The 23,616-nt window shown below is 38.4% G+C and overlaps 1 protein-coding gene across 1 annotated transcript in view; it reads right to left on the minus strand.

The window, feature by feature from the left end:
* Positions 1 to 1,124: 1,124 nt before the first annotated feature.
* The window catches only part of F13A1 (coagulation factor XIII A chain), a 116,593-nt gene continuing 94,101 nt past the window's right edge, over positions 1,125 to 23,616 (minus strand). Inside the window, exons 13-15 of the mRNA XM_034429097.3 lie at positions 22,424 to 22,584; positions 7,118 to 7,254; positions 1,125 to 4,529 (exon numbers count right to left, since the gene is read on the minus strand). Of these exons, the coding sequence (XP_034284988.2) occupies positions 4,382 to 4,529; positions 7,118 to 7,254; positions 22,424 to 22,584 (446 nt within the window). The 3' untranslated portion in view covers positions 1,125 to 4,381. The remainder of the gene's footprint in view (positions 4,530 to 7,117; positions 7,255 to 22,423; positions 22,585 to 23,616) is intronic.

The raw sequence follows: 23,616 nt of genomic DNA on the forward strand, positions 1-23,616 counted from the left end.
TTTGCCAGAGAAGGTCTTTGCCTTCTCTTTCTTTCGGGCTCAACTTCCCCAGTTTGTTTAACCATGGATTTAACTTTCAAGCCCTAACTTCAGTAACTTCATTCTTAGCCTCTGTTACTTCTCCCCATTAAATCGTAATTCTCAAAGTTGGGAGACGTGGCAACCATTTTTTAAAAAAAACTTACATAATATTGATTGCAAAAATGGTCAGTCTTTTATTGTGTTGCTCAAAGTCATGTATTTGCCATCGTCAAATATTTAATCAAATAATTAGATATTTAGGTTGTGGAGGAAGCCATGTTTACTTACAGAACAAGATGCAAATACATATCTGTCTATGGCAATGTGGCAATATCTCAGCCGACGTTTAAAAAGAAACTCAGCTAAATGAAGGATAGACAAATTGATTAATTAAAGTTTGCTTGCTTTTCATATAGCCCCATTTGGATTTATTTAAAAGAAAGTTTATTCAATTGAACCTACACTCAGAAATTGTATAAAGAAGACCATAAGTCAAGTATTGATCCCAGTTTTCCTGGCAACATTAAATATATGGCTTGCTTGAGTTTTCTCCCAATATGATTTTTCCATTTCCCAGGAGCTCTGAAATTTTTTTTGGCTCTCCACCCAAGAATTAAAAAAAACCAAACCCTGCTTAGTTTTCGAGAAAACCAAGGTAAGCCTAGATCAGGGGTGTCAAACTTGCGGCACACAGGTTGGACGCATCACATGCTGGCCACGCCCACCCCCGGTTTAGCGAAGGGGAAAAAGCCACAATACGTCATGTGATGACAACATGGCGCCGCGAGTTTGACACCCCTGGCCTAGATGCTGTTGCTTGCTGTGACAGATATTATCAACTGTATAAGTAATCACCTTCTTGATGAAATGAAAAACCAGAGTTAAACTGGCAATTTTGATCTAGAGGTTTTGCAGAGGTGATCTATGGCTCTTTTGGGTGCTGTGATGTACAGCATTGCCAATCCCTGATTTATGACAATAGGTGAACCTATCATGTAAAATGCAATCCAGCATATCTAGGAAATGGCAGATTAGGAGCAGACTGTCCAAAGGAAGTAAAATGTACACTCTAAATTCAACCAACCAGACCTGGAAGAGACTCGTGCAGGCAATGTGATTCTTTTATTGCATTAGTTTGTGGTAATAGAATAGAATAGAATACTTTATTGGCCAAGTATGATCAGACACACAAGGAATTTGCAAAGGCTTTCCGTATACATATAAACAACAAAGTAATATAATCCTAAAATACCAATAAGAGAAGTTGGTAGAAAAGATGAGAAGGATAATAGTAATACAGTCATACTACATGGGTAAATATCCTTAGATATAAGCTTTTAAGACACAAGTGAAAAGAAGATTAACAGTAGTCGACTTTGGTGTAAAGCAGCATAATCAGATTTTACATACAAACTGACTTCATTAACAATGCACACTTAATTAGATAATTTCTCAAAGGAATAAACTCATGGCACATCAAAAGAGGCTTATTATCAATGACCACTTAAAATTGCCTTGCTGGGGCCTTAAGTTATAAGTTGTTCCCACAAATTTCATCCAAGGTACAGTATGTTATTGTCTACAGTCAACTCAATTTGAGACTTGAATTAGAATATTCCACAAGCAACTTTTCTTCTGAAACAATGGTTTGGCTCCAGGTCAAAATAAATGATTGTGATGATAATTGTGAAAAAGCAAAGACTTCCTTGCCAAGTTCAACTGCTAATAATTTCATGAGTCTGGCGATATAGTTTTCTTGGCAACAGTAGGTGTCTGGTAGTATCATTTCAGACAAATGTTATTAAAAGACAAAAGCTTTTATGAGTTACAGCTCAATTGCTTTTCAGTAAAATGTATTATTCTGCCACTAGACTCCCCCTGATTTTTTTGGGCTCTACAGGTAGTCCTCAACTTACAACAGTTCGTTTAGTGACCATTCAAAGTTACAACAGCACTGAAAACAGTGATTTATTACTGTTTTTGACACTTATGACTGTTGCAGCATCCCCATTGTCATGTGATCAAAAAATCATATGCTTGGCAACTGACTCATATTTAGGATAATTACAGTGTCCCAAGGTCATGTGATGTAACCTTTTGCAATCTTCTGACAAGCAAAGTCAATGGGGAAGCCAGATTCACTTAACAACCATATTACTAACTTAACAACTGCAGTGATTCACTTAACAACTGGGCAAGAAAGGTTGTAAAATGGGGCAAAGTTCACTTAACAAATGTCTCACTCAGCAATGAAAATTTTGGGCTCAATTATGGTCATAAACCAAGGACTGCCTGCATAGACTTACATGGCTGCCCTCTTACAGTGTAGGTAACAATACAGAATTCATTTTTTAATGTCATCTTTTGAGTTGTTCTGATAGCTTCCCATCCAAATAGTAACCATGGTTCTGCTTAGCTCTTTGAGAACAGAGTTGGCTAGGTTAGTGCCACCTTGCAAGTTTCAAGAAAGTAAATTTCTATGATTTTAAAAATCTAGAGCAGATTTCTTAAAATTTGCTTAATAATACATTGTGGCTGATCTTGCCTATAAAGGAACGCAGCTTGTGGATCGGTGTCCCAGTGTTGGATTTAACCCCTTGCAATCTCTACCAAAACAGAGATGTGAAGTAGGCACTGAGCAGGGGTGGGTTCTACCTACCTTTACTACCACTTTGCAATGGGGACGCATGCACGCACGCATACTCTTCTGCGCATGCACAGAAGCTTCTGTGCATGCATAGAAGCATTCTGATGACGTTGGAGTCAGTGGGCGGAGCCTCCCACCAGTTTTACTACCGGTTCTATAGAACTGGTTTGAACCAGGGGCAACCCACCACTGGCACTGAGCCATGCAAGGACAGTTAGGATAGTCTTTAAGGATGGGATGTCTTTTTATTCCTCTTATATATCATCCTAGATGCCTGTGCTAGCAATCAGTAATTGATATTACTGATTGATATTCTAGCAAGTTCAACCCACAATTTGTACATATTTAATGGCAATAGTGAGTCACAATTAGACATCACCTAACTCAGAATATTTTGGTTACCCTGATAGACCAATCAGATTAATATTTGCAACTGAAATTACTGGTAAGCCACTGAAAGGAATGTATCTAAGCAGCTGCATTGACTGTTGAGAGGAGATTCAAAATCCACTCTGAGGCTGCATGCCCATTCAAAAGGGGCAGAGCTAGAATCACAGCATCTCATCCACCATTGTTTTGATTTTGATCTCACCCACTTCAGACATAGCTGCAGCTGTGCTTCTATTCTCAGCCAAATCTCAAAGATGCCCTCTGGATATATGACTTGCTAACAGAAGTGCTAAAGCAAATCTCATGACTTCTTTGACTCTTCCCCATGAAAAACAAGGTAGCTTCTACACATCAGGACTCAACAAGACAGTCCTCAAAATGCTGGTAAGAATCAAGTTATTATGAAAGGCGGGGGGAGAAAGTAAAAATTCAACCTATGTTTTCGGAATCAAACTCTCACTTTGCACACATCTAAGTTTGTTGGGAATAAAAGACAACAAAGAGAACATTTTATTGCCCTGATTTTTTTCTCTCTTTCAAAGTATCTATGGGATATCAAGTTTTAATTAAAACTAACATTCAGGATGCTCCAGAAGCTGAAATATTTTAAAATTGTCCTGATTTTAATATGTAACAGTGTATATTCTTATTATTAGTTGGGAACTAATTAACACTTGAACTAATTCATATTGAGTAATTTTCTGCTGTTTGTTGAAATAATTCTGGTTTTTTTTTTATTGGTGCTCAGTTATTGTCTTTTAGTGACGCTTATGTCAGTTTGGGACAAAAGAAGACTCAGTTCAGTGCTAAATCTCAGCAAAGACGTTGATGGGCAAAGAAAATCAGTCTAAGTATACTTGTAAACTTGGTGTGTAATTTGGTACGATGGTATAAAGATGTTGTATCATGAAGTAGGAGACTTGGACTTAAATTACTTCTGGGCCATCTACCTTACTCTCAATCAAAATCTCATGAGTGTGAGGCTTAGTTCAACAATCCCTTAGTTGAACAGATTTTACAGTGTTGTTTGTGACAAAAGTGGGGATTATGTACCTCATATAATTAACTTTGAAAAAAGGCATGATGCAAATGAATATGTGGATATTTATATATGTTTATATGAACTTGATCTTTCATCGTTTTGAGTGGAAAAAAACCCCTCTGAAAATAAATTGGAAAAAAATTAGAAAGCATATGCGCAGAATATATGTTTGGCAACTTCTGGATTATGGCAGAAGTTTGAAAATGCAGTTCTTTCTCTTACTTTCCTGTCATGAAAGGTGGAATTACTGAATTTAAAAAAAGAAAGAAAGGAGAAGATCTTTACTTGGCACTCTGAATATTGATGTCCAGCTCGCCATAGACATGTCGTAAGGCATCACAATTCAAGCTTGAAATCAACTTTCGGAAGCCATGCTGCTTTGGAACATACTTATCTTCCCAGATCAAGGTTGAATTCCTTGGAATCTCTCTGCAGTGAAATACAATAATGCAAACATAGTTTGACATGGTTTATAAATCTAATATATAAACTAGCATTCTTGGTAGTAGAAAAAAGAATCTTTGATTTGAACAGATAACCTATCTCCAATTATTGGGGTTATTTTAAAGCCTTAAAAAATGTACACATATCTAGACAACCTAAGCAACTATACAATTATCATTCAGAGTTATATTCTTTTTTTTAGACAACTTATGAATGAGATCTGTTTATTTACGATAACTTACAAGGTAGTTGTAAGAAGAATAGATGATTTTACATCAGGACTATAATATTAGATAGTTTGTTTTAAAAATTAAAATTTGCTCAGTTTTTTTCTAGATATAGATCTTTATAGATATAGATATAGACTGTATATATTTGTCTTCACTTGTCTGTTTTTTTCCCTACCTTGGGCAAATTATAGTTGTAGAAAGGTGATTTAAATCAAGATAATAACGGTAGTAATAATAGTTGTTTTACTCCAGTGCTGTGTTCCCGTTTGAATCCAAGACTCTTAATGAAAAATATACACATGGAAGGTGGGACTGAGTTATCCATGGATCTACTTAGCATGTGGTTTGGCTTTTAGATCTTTAAGCTTTAATTTAATAACAATCAATTTCAGAACTGTTTCCATTTAAGCCTTGAGTCTATAGTTGCAGGAACAAAATCTTGAATGCTCGTTGAAGCTGGTGACTACAGTGTAGTAGAACATAGATTTTTGTATAAATCTTGATGGTTTAAAATAATCCCTTGCATATAACTTTGTCAAGGAAGAAATAATGCAATCTAGAAGGCTGGGCGTGGCATTTCCAAAAGGACTTGTTCAGAAATAAGTAAAAACAAAACTGGAATATATCCCAGAGGAAAAAAGTATAAATTTTTTGCTAATGAAATAAAACCAAACTAATTCGATTGACTTGAAGTAATGTGGTGATGGATGATTCTTGGTAATGTGTTGAGCCATCAGGGTGGACTGGTCATTTATCATCTTCAATATAATGAGGAAAATGGGATGAATATTTAAACAATCTGTGATGGTTTATTTTCTATGACTTTAACTTACCACAATCATGCCAAATGAAGATGTAATTCAGTACTTGTATTAACATTTACAAGACACCTTACATTGAAATAGTTCCATAATTTAACACAAGAAGAGGAAACCTATAGCTCACAAGTGACTGCTAAATTACAACTTCCCACAGATCCAAACAACATTGACAATGATGCAAGATACTAGAAATTGCTGTTCAGCAATATCTAGATGATTGTAGATTCCTTGCTCTTGCTCTTATTCTTAAAAGCACTCTTTCAATATCATTATAAAAAATAAATATAAAAATGGTAGCAGAAAACAAAAAAAAATCAATAAAATATTTAAAACAATTTAAAAATAACAGAATCAGATTAAAATACTATGTTACAATTACCACTGAAAGAAAGAAAAAGTTTACTTGATTATTTAGACTCCGGATAATTAATAAAGGAGAATTTTCCTTGCAATGAAGTTTGAACCTTAGGTGAAATTCACTCCCTGATCAGAACTCAGCAAATTTTCACTATTAACAAGCAGGTTCGATTTGTATATTAATGCAAGTTCAAGAATCTCCCCCTTTTTAATTATTACTTTAAAAAACCAATTCTTGTGGTTTTTGAAAGAAAGAAAGACTAACTGGTTTTTTAATAGTCATCCCTCCTTTTTTCCCTCTTGCCTTTTGAGGTAGAGCTTCATAGCCAACAACCTAGCATTCTCTTTGTGGGACCTGAAGTTGAGGAATTGGGAGAAAAGGTGAGGGATGCTTTCCCTCCAATAAGTGAATGAAATCGAGGGGAGGGAGGGGAGACAAGGGGGGAGGGGAGGGGGAGGGGAGAGGAGAGGAATTTGGACTGGTTTTAGTGACATCATAGCTGAACCTGAATTAAATCAGTTAGATCCCCAAACACACGTTGACCTGGATCTGCTTTCAGACTGACTCATATGGAAGTGTCATGAGAATTTATGTAGGAATTTTTCAATGTTTAAAAAATTTGAGTTAGATTTATAAGAATGCCACAGCTTTGTAAAGTGTATTATTACTGTCATCAATATCAGATGGACAGTAAGGATAATGAGGATGAGGCAGAGAAATGCTATTTTATTTCATGTTTTCTTAAAATAAGTGACATTTTAAATGAGTTTTGCTGGATTACATTTTCATAATTTAGCTGCTAAACTATTCCAGTAACACATTACTGTAACATTAAGTTATTTGTTCATTATCTGGATACAGTATCGTGCTGTCACTTGATGCCCGGGGAAGGAACACAGTTTTATAATAATTTAGATCAATTCCTCTAATTCACAGATATTTGGAGGTAATCACTCGCTAAATTCCCAGTTAGCAGAACTTTGCTAGCTGAAGTTTCTGGGAGTTATAATCTTGACATACCTGGAGGACAAATGATTGGAGAAGACTGATTTCATGCCCTCAAGAAAGAAATCGATATTGCTCAAATATGGTGGCACATTTAGTGTTCATTTTGTAATGAATACCCAGAAAACTACCGGTATGCCATACTGGGCCTTTCCTTACCTGAATAATTTTGAGACTGGTTTTAACACACCAGGGCCATCAAGTCGGACCCAGACATTGGTGAGATTTTGCTTCAGAGGGTTGGGGAACTCCACTATTACTGTCATGTCCTTTCCAACAACTTTCTCTCCAGGAGCCTGCAGAAAAAAAAAAAGAAAACTAAAATCAAATAACTATACATTGAATTATTGCAACATTTTCTAATCTTGTCCCTTTTAGTTTTGTGGATGACACCTGCCTGCTTCCCTAGCTAATTCATATTTTAATTTTATGCCTTCACTTGTCTCCTGGTGATTGCCTGAACTAGTCACTGTGGATTTCTTGCCTATATTTTTGGAATTTCTTTCTTTTATCTTCCTGAGAGACACCTACCCAAAGTTACCCAATTGGCCATATGTCTAAGGCAGGAGTAGAATGCAAGGTTCTAGCCTGGTGCCTTTATCTGCTATATTAAACTAGTTTCCCACTCTTCTCTTGCTAACCTTCCTTTATATGACTGCCCCATATAAACTCTAGTTACACCAAGGCTATAATGTGTTCTGTGGCAATCTGTCCTTCAAAGATATTTGAAAGCTTCAAACTGGTACAGAGAATGGAACTCATAGTTATGGGATGAAGTACAATATAAGCCACATTTTTCAAAGATTTAGGATCAAATAATTTTGTGGTGATACTAAGACTGGCTTTAAGGCCTTGCTTGTAGGGTATTAGACAAGGTGGGCAATTAGAAATGTGCCTTTCTAAGCTTATGAAATATCCTTCTACAGTAGAAATATATTTCTAGGTCCCTGAAGGCTCTTTGTTCCAACTTTCTTTTAATTGGCATTTAAGTTGTTCTGAATTTAACTGCTGCTGTTTGAAATTTTTATGCTTTACTGCTTGTACTCTTTTATATTGCTTAATGGCTGCTGTTACATTTTTTTTGGTTTTGTTTTTATGCTTTATAAATTATGGTTTTACACTTCGCAATATGTTATAATGACTACTTATGTTTTTCAGATATTGCGAGTCATCTCGGGAGGGCTGGTTCCTGAAAGGCAGTGTATAAGAATAGATATAAATGAATATCATCTCTAAAATTACATATGGACTAAATACAGTTTGAGGGAGCTTTCTGCCACAAAGACAATGGAGTGTGGAATTACTATGCAAAATCCTGATAATTTTAACTACACAAAAACAGGTTTAGGGGTTTGGGGAAAGGGGACTATAAACACCGCTTGCCAAAAATTAGACACAGGAGATCTGTTTTCCTACAGTTTTCTCTGCTTGTGTACTTTAAACAAATAGACATAACAAAACTGTACTATTTCAAAGAAACAGAAGTCACATCAACTCTCTCACTTGGAGAAATAGTTGAGTACTACTTTAACTTATCACCCATCTCCTCCCACTTATGACTGTGTGACTGTAACCTTGTTGCTGGTATCCTTAAGATTTATATTGACTGTTTCCCTATGACTATCATTAAGTGTTGTACCTTATGATTCTTGACGAATGTAGCTTTTCTTTTATGTACACCGAGAGTGCATGCACCAAGACAAATTCCTTGTGTGTCCAATCATACTTGGCCAATAAAGAATTCTATTCTATTCTATTCTATTCTATTCTATTCTATTCTATTCTATTCTATTCTATTCTATTCTATTCTAGTCTAGTCTAGTCTAGTCTAATCTAGTCTAGTCTAAGATGCTTATGACTATAAATGGTCTGTACTTTCAGCTGCTGTTTTTAAAACATTTCTACAGTCAGGAGGATATTTTGCCCATGATCCAATTAATGAATTAGTCTCACCCAGGTCTGTGACTCTGGATAGGAATACAAGTCTACAAAGATGCATGTAGATAGTTCATTAAGATTCAAATCAGGGTTGTGATTCAGATATGACAAACACTTCTTGATGAACATCAGCATATGAATGAATTTACTGCATAAATGGATGGGAAACAGCCACGCTTCATATGTTTCTGTTACAGTAAGTCCAGATAGTGTGGGCAGTAGTGAAGGATGCTGAAAACTGTAGTTCCTTTAGTCCTTCCAACTGGGGCATAAATTATCCACATATGGATTTCTTTTATCAGAAAGAATGCTGATAATATTTTGCTGCTCTTACCCATAGAATCACTTTAGATTAAAAGTAACTTTCTGTCCTAGCGGCCCCATTAAATTAGAGGTATAGGAAATCCTTATGATCTTGATAAAAATGATCACTGTAGAAAGAGAAGGGGGAAAACGTTGCAAAATGTCACGTGATGGCAACATGACATGGCGAATTTGACAGTCATGCTGTAGAATAACTTTGCAAAGCTACTAGTTGTAGCTCCTGGCCAGCTCAAAGCACAACCAGGTGGTTGAAGTCATATACAAAATGATGCACAAAGTCCACATCTAGACCCCAAATAAGCAATAAAGAAATGATGGGATACTTTGATGGTGACATAATGATAATAGGACTCATATAGTCATAGTGAAAGTGACCCATATGTACAGGAGTCAACACATTCCTGGAATAGCAGCCCTGTTTAGGATGGAATCGAGGATGTCTTCTGATCCCTGGGAGGGAATGGTGACAAAATAATATGGATTGAATCACTGATGGAAACAACCATCTGACAGGATACCTTGGCTATCATACATAGGTAGAAATTGCTGGTATCCCAGCTGTCAGTTCCATCTGTAGAATTGGTTGGATTGCCACTGTTGCAGACTGAGCCCCATCAACCATAGCAAGCATGTATTTAAGAAGAAAAAAACACTGCAGTGGAACTAGAAGTTCAACAATGCCTGCATCAGAAGACCATGTCCTCTAAAAAACAGAAAATGGAGGGCCTTCATGGAATGCTAGCAGGACATAAAGACATGCATAGAATGCCTCGGTAGAATAGAATAGAATAGAATTTTTTATTGGCCAAGTGTGATTGGACACACAAGGAATTTGTCTTGCTGCATATGCTCTCAGTGTACATAAAAGAAAAGATACGTTCATCAAGAATCATAAGGTACAACACTTAATGATAGTCATAGGGTACAAATAAGCAATCAGGAAACAATATCAATATAAATCGTAAGGATACAAGTAACAAAATTACAATCATACAGTCATAAGTGAAAGGAGATGGGTGGTGGGAACGATGAGAAGATGAATAGTAGTGCAGACTTAGTAAATAGTTTGACAGTGTAGGATGGGGATGAGACAGAAGTTACCTCTGGAGGACATGTCCCTTAAATGTGATTATTTAGGTATCTTTGGCCGGGGATATGACTAAAGTTGATGCTGAAGCCACTAAATGTTACAAGCACTTTATAGTGGTAGTGGGGACTGTGTTTAGCTGACACATTTGATGGTAGCCTGATTGGAAATCATTCACACCTTTGGAGAGGTGTTTACTGGGTAGGATTTGAAGGCATGGTTATCTGTTGAGAGGAATTGTTTAAGATAATAATTGATAATATGGATAAGTCCTGTGCCCATCACAAACAAAACCCATTGTGCGAGTGGCGATTGCACTACAGAAACTTATAACTACCACACTTTTGAAAAGGAGCCATTGCAACCATAGCAATTGAAAACAGATAAGGAAAATGCTTACTGAGAAGATAAAAACAAACAAACCATCCAGTGAGTGTTTGTAGTTAGGAGAGAAGCATTCCATTACCTTGTAGTTCAGTGTTTTTCAAACTCTGTAACTTTAAGATGTTACTCCAATAATTCCCCGGGCAGCATGCAGTTGTCTTAAAGTTGCTAAGTTTGAAAACCATTGTGATAGGAATGCTGTGGAAAAGGGGTGTAAACCTTTGTATACTCCAAATGGATTTTGTAGCGTTGCATAGCCCATAGATGCCAATCACAGAGATCATGATAATTAACAGAGGCTTTAAGGATAGGTTGCATTTCATTTATAAGAATGAACTAGATCAGCTTATTTATTAGGGTTTAATAAATTACATTAAAACTCCGTTTCTCTCCTGCAGGTCTCATTTCAAAAAGGAATTCAAGAGGTAGTGGGCAAAGCTTTTCAAATTGCAAGTATTTCAATCCATGGGATGCTTAGATCTGGCCTGCGGGGCCGCCCTGGAAACAGCAGAGAACTGGCCCATGGTGCCTGTGCAAGCAAAAACAGAAAACTCCATTTTCGCTGGCAGAGGGTTGCAGGATGCCATCGCAGCTGAAAATGGTGCATCCAAGGGCTGCAGGCGGCTCTCCCAAGCTCCATTTTCACTGGCAGAGGGATGCAGGAAGCCATCGCAGTCAAAATTGGAGCCAGGAGCCTGTTTTCGCTGGCAGAGTGCTCAGGCCGCCACAGGCGCCTCTGACACGAGTGACATCAAGCTGACCACGCCCATCCTGGCCCCCTGAGGTAAAACACAACTCTGATGCGGCCCTCAAAGAAATTGAGTTTGACACTCCTAGCAGTAGTGAGTTCCTCTTTCCTTTGCTACCGGTTTGGAACCGGGAGTGTATGCGTGTGCGTGCTCGCTTCACTCGCGTGTGGCGCTTCTGCACATGCACAGAACTTTCTGTGCATGCGCAGACCGTCCATGATGATGTCCAGGTGGGTGGGCGGAGCCTCCTGCTGCCACCACTACCAGTTCATGGGAACTGGGGCGAACCGGTAGAAACCCACCACTGACCCCTGGCTTAGAGTCACCCAATTGATTTTCACACCAAAGGGAGGACTAAGATTCATAGGCTCCCAGTGTCTAGATTAGAATCAAAGCCACTACAACAAACTGGCTCTCAAAGCAACTGTTTTCAATTCAAAATGAGGCACTTTAGCTTAGACTCTTTGAATCTGAAATACTAAATGCTTAATCATCATCTTCTCTCAATTGAATCAAAAGGCAACCTGTGCCAGATACACCCAAGTTCCTGACAAATGGATTTGGTTATTAAGCCTAGAGAGACTGAGGATCAAATTCTATTGAAAGCAAAAGTTCAATTCAGAAGTGATTCAGCATTGCAACAATGAACCTAACCTCTCTCTGACTTATATATCTGGCTTATCAGTCCTCTGGTGTGGCCACAAAAATGCAGAAATTTTAATGTCTATTTTAGGCTGACTAATTTGCTCAATTAGTCTACAATTGATTAACTACAAATTATGTTTTGAATAACTACAGTTAACATTTGCACGATTTAGAGATCAGATGGTTTGCTACAGGCTGATTTAGGCAAAATGGAAGTATTTATTCCTTTTCTTTCTCCTCCTTGCCAGGATATGATGATGATCGGGACTAATAAAATTATACCAAAATAGGTTTAAGAAGTTATTGGGTGATAATTCCCAACACATTCAACCATTCACAATATTGGCTGAGGCAACTCGTATCTGCAGATCAGCAGAATTTGAAAGCCACAGGTTTCTCACTTTGATACTGTTGCTTAGAATTTTGTTAAGTTTATTATATACTCAAAAACATATTTAAGAAAGTATTTTTTTTATTCCACCACTACTACCATCATTTAATTAATAAGTTCCCAATCCTTTTTGCTTATTTAAAGGATAAGAAATGGTCAGGTTCAGTGGTGGGTTTCAAAATTTTTTACTACTGGTTCTGTGGGCATGGCTTGGTGGGCGTGGCATGGCTTGGTGGGCTAGGCACGGCTTGGTGGGCATGGCAGGGGAAGGATACTGTAAAATCTCCATTCCCTCCCCACTCCAGGGGAAGGTTACTGCAAAATCCCCATTTCCTCCCAATCAGCTGGGACTTGGGAGGCAGAGAATAGATGGGAGCGGGGCCAGTCAGAATTTTTACTACCGGTTCTCCGAACTACTCAAAATTTCTGCTACCAATTCTCCAGAACTGAACAGAACCTGCTGAAACCCACCTCTGGTCAAGTTGGCTTCATGGCCATGAAGAACTAAAGATAGTACATTATGGTTATGACACAGATTAAAATTGAATCCCTGCCCCGATTAAATTTGAGCAGGAGCATCAAGAGGGACAGAAAAAGTAACACAATCAAGAATTTGGTACTCCAGGTAATAAAATGCAGGGCTGGGTATTAAACTTTATTGTTAAACCAGAGAAAACCATGGAAAATACTACAATGGAGATAGGCCAGGGGTGAAATCCAGCAGGTTCTGACAGGTTCTGGAGAACTGGTAGCGGAAATTTTGAGCAGTTCAGAGAACCGGTAGCATAAATTTTGAGTAGTTTGGAGAACTGGCAAATACCACCTCTGGCTGGCCCTAGAGTGGAGTGGGAATGGAGATTTTGCAATATCCTTCCCCCAGGAGTGGGGAGGGAATGGTGATTTTGCAATATTGTTCCCCTGCCATGCCCACTATAATGTAAATGAAGCGGGCTCTGATAGATGACCACTGGATAACTTTCTATTTACTCTATTCTAAAGGCAGGAAATGCATCCGGTTGGAAAAAGTACAAACTCAGCCAAAATCCTTTTGATACTTTTAGGAGGCATCTAAGTTATCAGAAGAAAGGAACATTCTAATGACATACAACTTAAAGGTTGGTTAGGTCAAGGGGATCCACATGAGTTAAAAGTTGTCTATCATCAGAAGATAATTTGAATCTATGCTCCAGTAATTTACAGAAGAATTATGATTGTTTGGCAAGGGTAATGTAAAACTTAGTAATTAGGAAATGTCAATTAAATATAATAAATGTATATGACCATATAAACTGCTGAGTTAACAGAATCCTTTGTTTGAAAATGTATAAAACTGGGGTCTCAGGATCATAAAGTTGTTCAGATTTTTTGGTACTCATACCTCTCTGAACCTATTGCGCAATAAACTGGCTCTGGCTGACCCAAAGGGATGTCTCTTGTATCCTTTCTTCCATAACAACCAAGCCACGCCCACAGGACCGGTAGTAAAAAAAATTGAATTCCAGCACTGAGATAGGAAATCTTCAGACTCATCAGCCTTCTAACACAGTAACTGACATAGGTATCATCAAATGTAGGAGCCTATTATAAAGCCATCCATCTAACCAACTCCCCATGAATATATTTCTGGATGAAATTAAAAGTCACAGAATGACAGTTTCCCTTTTCTGAAAGCTGGAGAGAGTGAGCAGAAATAAACAGTCAATGCAGTGTATATGTATTCAAGCACATTCTGCTCTAGACAGCAATGACATGTTTGTCCAAAACACAGATAAGCCATCTCCAACTGCTAGACATATGCAGGCAAGATATGGTGCACTGACCACCAACTGCTTCCTTCTGAAATAGGAAGCAAAATTCTGATAAATCAGAATTGCCCAACCATTCCACAACACAGTTGTGTTTTTGTGTTTTAATAAACTGTCTAAACTTGCCAGAATTTAGAAGAAAAATCCAGCAGAGATATTGCCAGAGACCAGTTATTCAAGTCTTCTAACAATGCATGAAATATCCCTGGATTACTTTTTAATAGATCTTGTTATTCTAATAGTCATAATGCTACGTTCCATCTGTATCATGGTTACAAAACATTAGAATGTTTCCGGACAAACATGGCCAGCTGATAATTGTTTTTGCTCTTCTCTAAGTTGATCAAATAATAATAATCGTCCTTCCAGTTCTTCTACAGGTCTTTCTCCTGCTGCATCTGAATATGGAAGAATCCTTTCCCTACAGAAGTAAAATACTTGCTAATAATTTTCTTTCTCCTTACCTCAGGAAACATCTATTTGTCTCCTGAAAATGCAGCATAAGATTTTTTTTTCAGAAGCTAATTGGACATTCAGATTTGTTCTGAAGGGTCTGGGGAGAAGGATGATTGAATGACAGACACAGGAAATGAATTCCATGGATATGTTATCACAGTATAATTGCCTTCCATTTTGAATTGTGCTGATAATGTGGTAAGTTTCTGGGTGGAGAAACAGATTCATTGGCATGCTAAGGAAAACATAGGAGAGGACCCACGAATATGAGTTGGACAATGTTGGCATTATGAGCCAATAAATTTTGCAGCCGTGGATAATTCTGGTGACATGGCAAAAGAATCACTGACAAAATGTCAATCCTAACACTTTGGTCCTTTTAAGAACATGACACAGAAACAGCAGCTCTGGGTCCTGTCAACTCTTTAATATTCTTGCTTCAAAACAGGAAGATAGGCCTAAGCAATTTAGGCAATTTAACCCAGGCAAGTTGGAATATGCTGTTCAGTTTTGGCAAAGAATTGAAAGAATTATGCATTTTTAAAATGTGGTTATTGAAGACAAGCGCTCACAGCAATATTATATGATTTATTGGCTTCCTCTGAGGAATGCTCGGAAAAGATGTAATATTATTTGAGGACACTGCTGATAAACATTTGTCCAGGCTAATTAGATACAGAAATGCTGGGGCTGGGAGAAAAAAAACCCTGCAAAACAAACTTTGCACTTGATTTGATTAGAGGACTTTTCAAATTGACATTTCTGCATCAATCTTTGGCACGTTTCTGCTTTTGCCATGTCTTTGCTATTCACAGTTACATTGCTGTAGTGTTTTACTAAATCTAGATAAATATTTCAATTCATTTAATTCTGCAATTTGCCATCTGTGGTGGATTATCCATTATGCCCATTATAGCCTTAATTGGAAATGCTAATTCAGCCTTCTAGAGATGCACTTTAAATGCAGGTAGTCCTCAACTTACGGCCATAATTGAGCCCAAAACTTTTGTTGCTAAATGAAACATTTGTTAAGTGAATTTTGCCCCATTTTACAAATTTTCTTGCCACAGTTGTTAAGTGAATCACTGCAGTCGTTAAGTTAGTAACACAGTTGTTACGTGAATCTGGATTCCCCATTGACTTCGTTGTAAGGTCACGAAAGATGATCACATGACCCTGGGACACTACAACTGTCATAAATATTACTCAGTTGCCAAGTTTCTGAATGTTGATCATGTGACCATGGGGATGCTGCAACCAGGGGTGAGTTCTACTTACCTTTACTATCGATTTGCAACGGGACCACGCAAAGCTTCTGCACATGCGCAGATCACCCATGATGACGTCGTGGTGGACGGGCGGAGCCTCCCGCCGGTTTTACTACCAGTTCTATAGAACTGGACCGAACCGGGAACAACCCACCACTGGCTGCAATGGTCATAAGTGTGAAAAACAGTCATAAGTCACTTTTTTTAGTGCCTTTGTAACTTTAAAGGTCACTAAGTGAACTGTTGTAAGTCGAAGACTACTTGTATATAGGATGTCTAGTTTAATGAAAAGAAGGACTAGGGGTGACATGATAGCAGTGTTCCAATATCTCAGGGGCTGCCACAAAGAAGAGGGAGTCAAGCTGTTCTCCAAAGCACCCGAAGGTAGGACAAGAAGCAATGGGTGGAAAGAAGGAGAGAAGCAACCTAGAACTAAGGAGAAATTTCCTGACAGTTAGAACAATTAATCAGTGGAACAACTTGCCTCCAGAAGTTGTGAATTCTTCAACACTGGAAGTTTTTAAGAAGAAGTTGGATAACCATTGTCTGAAGTAGTGTGAAGTTTTTAAGAAGAAGTTGGATAACCATTGTCTGAAGTAGTGTAGGGTTTCCTGCCTAAGCAGGGGGTTGGACTAGAAGACTTCCAAGGTCCCTTCCAATTCTTCCATTCATATATATTATGAATGTATGTATATTTGGTCCTATCCTAGGGCATTATTTATAAATATATTGTTATATGTTGGTTGCTTTAGTGTTAGTAATATTTGCTTACTAGGCTGCTGTTAAATTCTGAACTAATTTTATTTATTTGTAATTATTGTGAAGGATTTCTGTCTCGTGTTGCATCTTAATAAAGTCACATTTATTACTATTGTCATGGATGTTCATACAGAATGCATGGAATGTTGCAGATAGTTGAAGAAGGAAAAGGGGCATTGGAAGAATATCTGAAGGACAATGAAGAAGGTGCAAGGAAGCTAGTATACCATGAAGGCTTGCTCCTTGGTAATTAGAATCTTTCAGCATTGCTGTGTTGGCATGATGCATTGCCATTATTTTTCTGGTCTTCCTATCCAGGATTTCTACTTCAGCTTGAGTCCAGTCCACTATTCCAGATGTATATCTAATGATTGGAACTGCTCAGGTCTTAATTGCCTTGATGGTAATTCTGCCATTGAGTTTGGACTTTAAGATGTTCTTCACTTTTCTGATGTATTCACTACTAACCTTCTTCTTGACTTCAGGGTGCTTGATGTTGTTAGCATGAAGGATGCCCAGGTGTTTGTACTGATCGTCTTCATCCAGATTCTTGATATTATTTCCATAGGGAATAGAACAGAACAGAACAGAACAGAACAGAACAGAATAGAATAACAGAGTTGGAAGGGACCTTGGAGGTCTTCTAGTCCAACCCCCTGCTTAGGCAGGAAACCCTACACCAGTTTAGACAAATGGTTATCCAACATCTTCTTAAAAACTTCCGGTGTTGGAGCATTCACAACTTCTGCAGGCAAGTTGTTCCACTTATTAATTGTTCTAACTGTCAGGAAATTTCTCCTTAGTTCTAGGTTGCTTCTCTCCTTGATTAGTTTCTACCCATTGCGTCTTGTTCTGCCCTCAGGTGCTTTAGAGAATAGCTTGACTCCCTTTTTTTTGTGGCAGCCCCTGAGATATTGGAACACTGCTATCATGTCACCCCAGTCCTTCTTTTCATCAGACTAGACATACCAAATTCCAGCAACCATTCTTTACATGTTTTAGCCTCCAGTCCCCTAATCATCTTTGTTGCTGTTCTCTGCACTCTTTCTAGAGTCTCAACATCTTTTTTACTGATTCTTTCAGTTTTCACTACTTTTTCCTTGTTGATGGTGAGGATGGCATATATTTGTCCCGTTTCAACTCCATGGCAATATCTTGGCTGCATACATGGCCGAGCAGCAATTCTATTTTAGATGGTATTTTCCATACACCTTTAGATCATTCATGTAAAAAAGATGGGATAGATGTTTTTGATGTCTGATAGCCATGGCCTATCTTGTTTAGTATTGTTGACAGAGAAATCAATGCAATGACAAACAGTAGTGTGATAGTGAATCTCCTTGAAAGATTCCTTTCTTGATGTTAACCTCTCCCAGTCTATCACTATTGACTGACAACTTCCATGGTGCCATTGATCTTTGCACAAAGCTTCTGATGTTTCTACTGACTTCTGTTATTTCTAGGCACTTGATAATCCAGTCATACGGCAGGGAATCAAATGCCTTCTTGTAATCAATCCACACTACATTCAAGCTGGTCTTCCTTTTCTTGCAGTTTTCCAGAATTGTCTTGTCAGTTAAGATTTGATCTTTTGTTCCTCTGCAGTTTGAGCAGTTTCTTTTCTGCTCAGGTGGAAAGAGCTTGTTTTCAACTAGATGCTTTCAACTACCGCACCAGTTGGCAATTTGAAAGTTGTTGTTAAGTAAGTAATTGACCTGTAGTTGCCTGGTGCTAGCCCTTTTGCTAGATCTTTCACTATCAGGTAGATTTTGCCAGATGTTAACCAGCCTTCAATTTCACCTCCTTACAGTACGTTGTTAAATTGCTTGGCAACAAGTGGGTGTGGACCAGTCAGATGTTTCAACAAAAAAAACCCATGCAGTTCATCTTCATCTGCTGCTAACCAAATCTTGAATTTTCTTCCTTCTTTCTCCATCATTTCTTTCATTCCAAGTTCTTCCATTTCAGCTTCTTATCCATCTCCTTTATCCATTCTTACTGTATTTCTTTGGGTTGTTCCACAGGTGCGCCCAGAAAGCCACTGTTTCTTGTTTGTCATGTGTGGACTGGTTCCAGTCTCTTGATGGATTGGTAAAAACTTTTCTGATTTGACTGAAATTGGAGATTCTGTCTATAGTGTGCAATTTGAAGTTTGTATTTCTGATCTCCTTAGCTGTAGCTGTTATTTGCTATTTTATTATTTCCAGTGCTTCCTTGATTTTCCTTTTTTTCTAAGTGATTTTTCTTGATCAGATATTCTTTGGTCTTCTTGTTCTTCAGCCTCTTTTGTTTCATCTTTTCTAGCTTGCTTGCATCTGATCCAGTAGTGGGTTTCAATTTTGTTCGCTACGGTTCGCTCGTGGGTGCGTGCGTGATGCTTCTGCGCATGCACATGTGCACAGATGTCCAGGCACCTGGGTGGAGCCAATCCGGGGCAAAGTGGTAGCAACCCACCACTGATCTGATTTTAACATGCTGATCTTATTTTCCAACCTGATCTTCCATTTTGGTGGTGTACTGTTTTGTGGTTTTTTGTATCCATAGAGCGACCCTTATTAAGCTGAGTGATAACTGATCCATCCAGGTTGGGTTTCTGTAAATTACATTTCATGATACTGTTTGTGGGAGAGACACTCTTTGTCTGACTCTTCTGATGAGACCTGAAATAGCTCTCATCCTCCTCAGAGCATGCAAGCCTCACAACCACATCAAGACAGCGATTCTAAGTATCAGGATTACATGTATTCATGAAATTTAAGAAATCTGGGAGTTGAATTCCACATTTGACAAATGGTCAGTGTAAGGGAGACCTGCTCTAATTCAAGTTATCACACTATTCAAGTGTGAGAATTTCAATCTCTGGTTCTGATAATAGAAGGTACTAAGAATATTTGTAGCAATTGAGATGACCACTTGGATTAAGATTTGAGCCATTTGAGAAATGAAATTCAATTGGTGAGTTTAGGCCAATCCCTCTCCCTTAGCTTAACAATGTTAAATGAAGGTATTCGAGGGAAATGCATCTTTTTCCTAATTATATAGTGTGTTATCTAACTGAAGACTTTTATATATGTTATAATGATTAGATGCAGATTAATGCCTGTGCATTTATTACAACCAATATCTGAAGAGGGTTTTCCACAACAGCCAAACATGTTCAGTCAACCAACAAAGCAGGACAAAGCCTGGCAGCCTCTTGGCTGTTAACTGGTGGTTTTCCAAAAGTCTGCTATCAGCCCTTGCTTTGCCAAAAGTTCTGCAAAACAAATGAGGGGACTCTTGGCTTAGAGAACATCTATGTAAGAGGAAAAGGGTGTGAAGAAATTGAAACGTTCGTTATTGTCATAGGAAAGAAAACCAGCTTTATTGACAGAGCCATAGGGAGATTTGGTGCCTATTTGTGCATAGTGCCAGCCTATAAGGTTTTGGTGCCTAAGGCAGAGTAGCAAACGAAGCCTGCCAGCCTACCCGTCCACCTCTTCCCAAGATCCTTTGCCGTGTGGCAGAAGGACAAACAAGTTATTTTGGCAATGGAAGAAAACATGCTGCTCTCTCTCTCTCTCCTTGGCTGTAAAAATAAAATACTACATTAATAAACAATTTAGTACCTTTTTGTAATGCCAAAATCCTGCTGCCTTAGGTGGCCATTTAATTTTGCCTAATGGTAGAATCAGCCACGTTGTTTGTAGGCTACAAGCACTCCGAAAGACATGTTTGGGTGTATTACTACTATTTCTGTGTAATGCTGTCAAATGTGTATCTGAAATCAATCAGATTTCTCCTGATGTGAGAAGCCTGTGACTTCTCAGAATATTACTTGATATGGAATAGATTTTATGAGCGGTTAGAGATAAGAGGTAGAAATTAGACGAAGAAAGATTATTGCTATGCATGAATTAAATATAAAGATGATTTATAATTATAAATATGCCAATATAATTAACAGAATTACAAATAAGCTAACATAGAGATTTAGCCAAAACTATTCTGTTACATTATTATTATTGTTACCAGTATATGTGTTAATATTTCTTTTTGTTCTCTTTGTTTTTCTTTTGTAAATGACAATACACTGTATTCAAAATGTTTATGAATAAAAAAAAATGGGGAAAAAAAGAGAAGCTTGTGACTCTCTCTTTTATAACTAATTAGTAGTCACTCTGCATTTTGGGGAAATAATGCTGTGAAAAGATTTTTTTAACACTTGCTCTTGACATCATTTCTCTATTAGTACCAATTTTTATTTTGGCAGAGAGAAAAATATTGAAATATTAAGCATGCTACAGGTAGTCCTTGATTTACAACAGTTTGTTTAGTGACATGGCACTGAAAAAAGGGACTTATGACTGTTTTTCACACTTACGACCATTGCAGCATCCTCATGGTCACAAAATCAGTCCCTTGGCAACTGACTCATATTTATAACGGTTGCAGTGTCTTAGGGTCAGGTGATCACCTGTTGATAAGCAAAGTCAATAGAGAAGCCAGATTCACGTAACAGCTGTGTTACTAAATTTACAACTGCAGCGGTTCACTTAACAAGCATGGTGAGAGAGAGAGAGAGAGAGAGAGAGATCGTAAAATGAAGCAAAATTCACTTAACAAAGGTGAAATTTTGGATTTAATTGTGATTGTAAGTCGAGGACTACCTGAATAGATTACATTTCCAATTCATATGCATATTGTCTTCTGGAAACTAAGACAGCTTTGAGGAAAACAATTAAACTGGGTAAATGGTCCAGGACACGCTCCATCATCATGCTTGCCAAAGCATGGGGACAGAGGGGGGAATGTTGAAGACTAGGGCTGAGAAGGGGTGAAATGCTCCTGGTTCGGATCGCCTGATCCGGTAGCGATGGCGGTGTGTGGTTCGGAGAACCGGTAGCAAAAATCCCTGCACCCCCCCCCCCATGCCCAGCTGAGCCGCACAATGATCAGAGGCGTTTTTTTTACTTTTAAAAGCATTTTTTCTACAACCTCTTTTAAAAGTAAAAAAAAAAGGCTTTGATCATCACGTGGCTCAGCTGGGATGTCAGAGGCTTTAAAAAGCATTTTTTTCTACAACCGCTTCAGCTGAAGAGGTTGTAGGAAAAAAAATGCCTTTAAAAGCCTCTAACGATCCCAGCTGAGTTGCTTGATCATCAGAGGCTTCTAAAAGCATTCTTTTCTGCAACCTCTTAAGGTTGTAGAAAAAATGCTTTTAAAAGTAAAAAAAAAAAGTTGGCCACACCCACCCAGTCACATTACCCCCTCCCCCTACCAAGCCACACCCACAGAACCGGTATTAACAAATTTTAGATTTCACCCCTGGAGCTGAGGCAATACTTTGTTGAGGACAGAAGGAAACAGATGGGAGACCCAGGATTTCCCCTACAGTGTTTGGGATTTGGATCTGAGATCTGCAAGAAGAAATCTGGAAGCTGGAGGATTCACCTGCTATTTTCAGCCATCTCAAAGTCTGTCCCTTAAACCAAGTTCTGACAAGTTTCTGCACTATCCCTAATTTGGGCTTTTATCTCTCCTCTCAGTCTCCCCCACTTCCACACGGACAAGACACAAAACAGCATAGCCTAAATTGGGCACGCCTAGACCAAGATGCAGAATATTTGTCAGCCTACAGTCTACTTATCTCTTTGCTCATGGCTGCTTCCAAACTTACCTTGAGGTGCAATTGAGGGATTTTCAGCGAAACGGTCTTCTGCTGGGCCAGGATCTTTTGTAGTTCATTGACACGGGCTGTGACGAAGAAATGTAGGGAAGCTTGTTCCAGCAACTGGTTCATGTACTCGCTTGACTCGATGAGCACCTCAAGAGTTTCAGCTGACAGGAGGAACAAACAGAGAAACGCCACTGAAGCCTGTGCAATATACGGTAGCTGCCAGTTATTATTCCCAGTGCCCATTTATGCCATGCTACTCCAGATTACATCAGGTAGAATAAAGATGTTGCTTGCAGAAGGATCCAGTGCTTTTCAATATGCAAAGAAGCATCTAACTTCTGTAGTTCATTCTCCCTGCTATGATTGAACAGAATAGCCAGACCTGTATTTGATTCATTTCCACCCACACAACGAATAGTGTTTACCTTAAACTGCGGCTGCCAGTGGAAATATAATACCTGAAATAGGAAATATTGCATTAAAGAACTACTTTGGATCTTTTCCCTTTACCGAGTTATGGTATTTTCCACACATCCTTTGTTTGGCAGGAAAATCCCTTCAGCCTGAAATTGCCAGTCCAATCCAGCCACTGTTTCCATTCCCAGTTATTGCAAACCACATGTTTTCTTTGTGATAACAAAGTCTAACTGCTTCTGTACATTTATATATTTATTTACTTAAAACAAATTTATATAGCCACCCAACTCATACACAGTGATTTGGGCAACGTATAAGATTTGGAAGCTATCCTTCGACAGTGTTAGAATAAAAAGGAAATACTACTTTAGGAGGAAACGGTTAAAGATTCCTTATGTATTTCATTCATCCACTGGGGATGAGATGAAGGCAGCATCATGGGGACATGGCAGAAAAAGAGAGATTACCAGGTACAAGGGGATAAAAGCAGGGGTGAAATCCAGCAGGTTCTAACAGGTTCTGGAGAACTGGTAACGGAAATTTTGAGTAGTTCGGTGAACTGGCAGATACCACCTCTGTCTGGCCCCAGAGTGGGGAGGAAATGGAGATTTTGCAGTATCCTTTCCCTGCCACGCCCACCAAGCCACGCCCACAGAACCGGTAGTAAAAAAAAATTGAATTCTACCATTGGATAAAAGCCATTTGTCTTGCAAGGCATTGAGCCATTAATTGTTTGTGTGTGTGTGTGTGTGTGTGTGTGTGTGTGTGTGTGTGTG

This window comes from Pantherophis guttatus, chromosome 3 (genome assembly GCF_059756535.1).
Source record: "Pantherophis guttatus breed Tessera chromosome 3, ASM5975653v1, whole genome shotgun sequence".
Taxonomy (NCBI): domain Eukaryota; kingdom Metazoa; phylum Chordata; class Lepidosauria; order Squamata; family Colubridae; genus Pantherophis; species Pantherophis guttatus.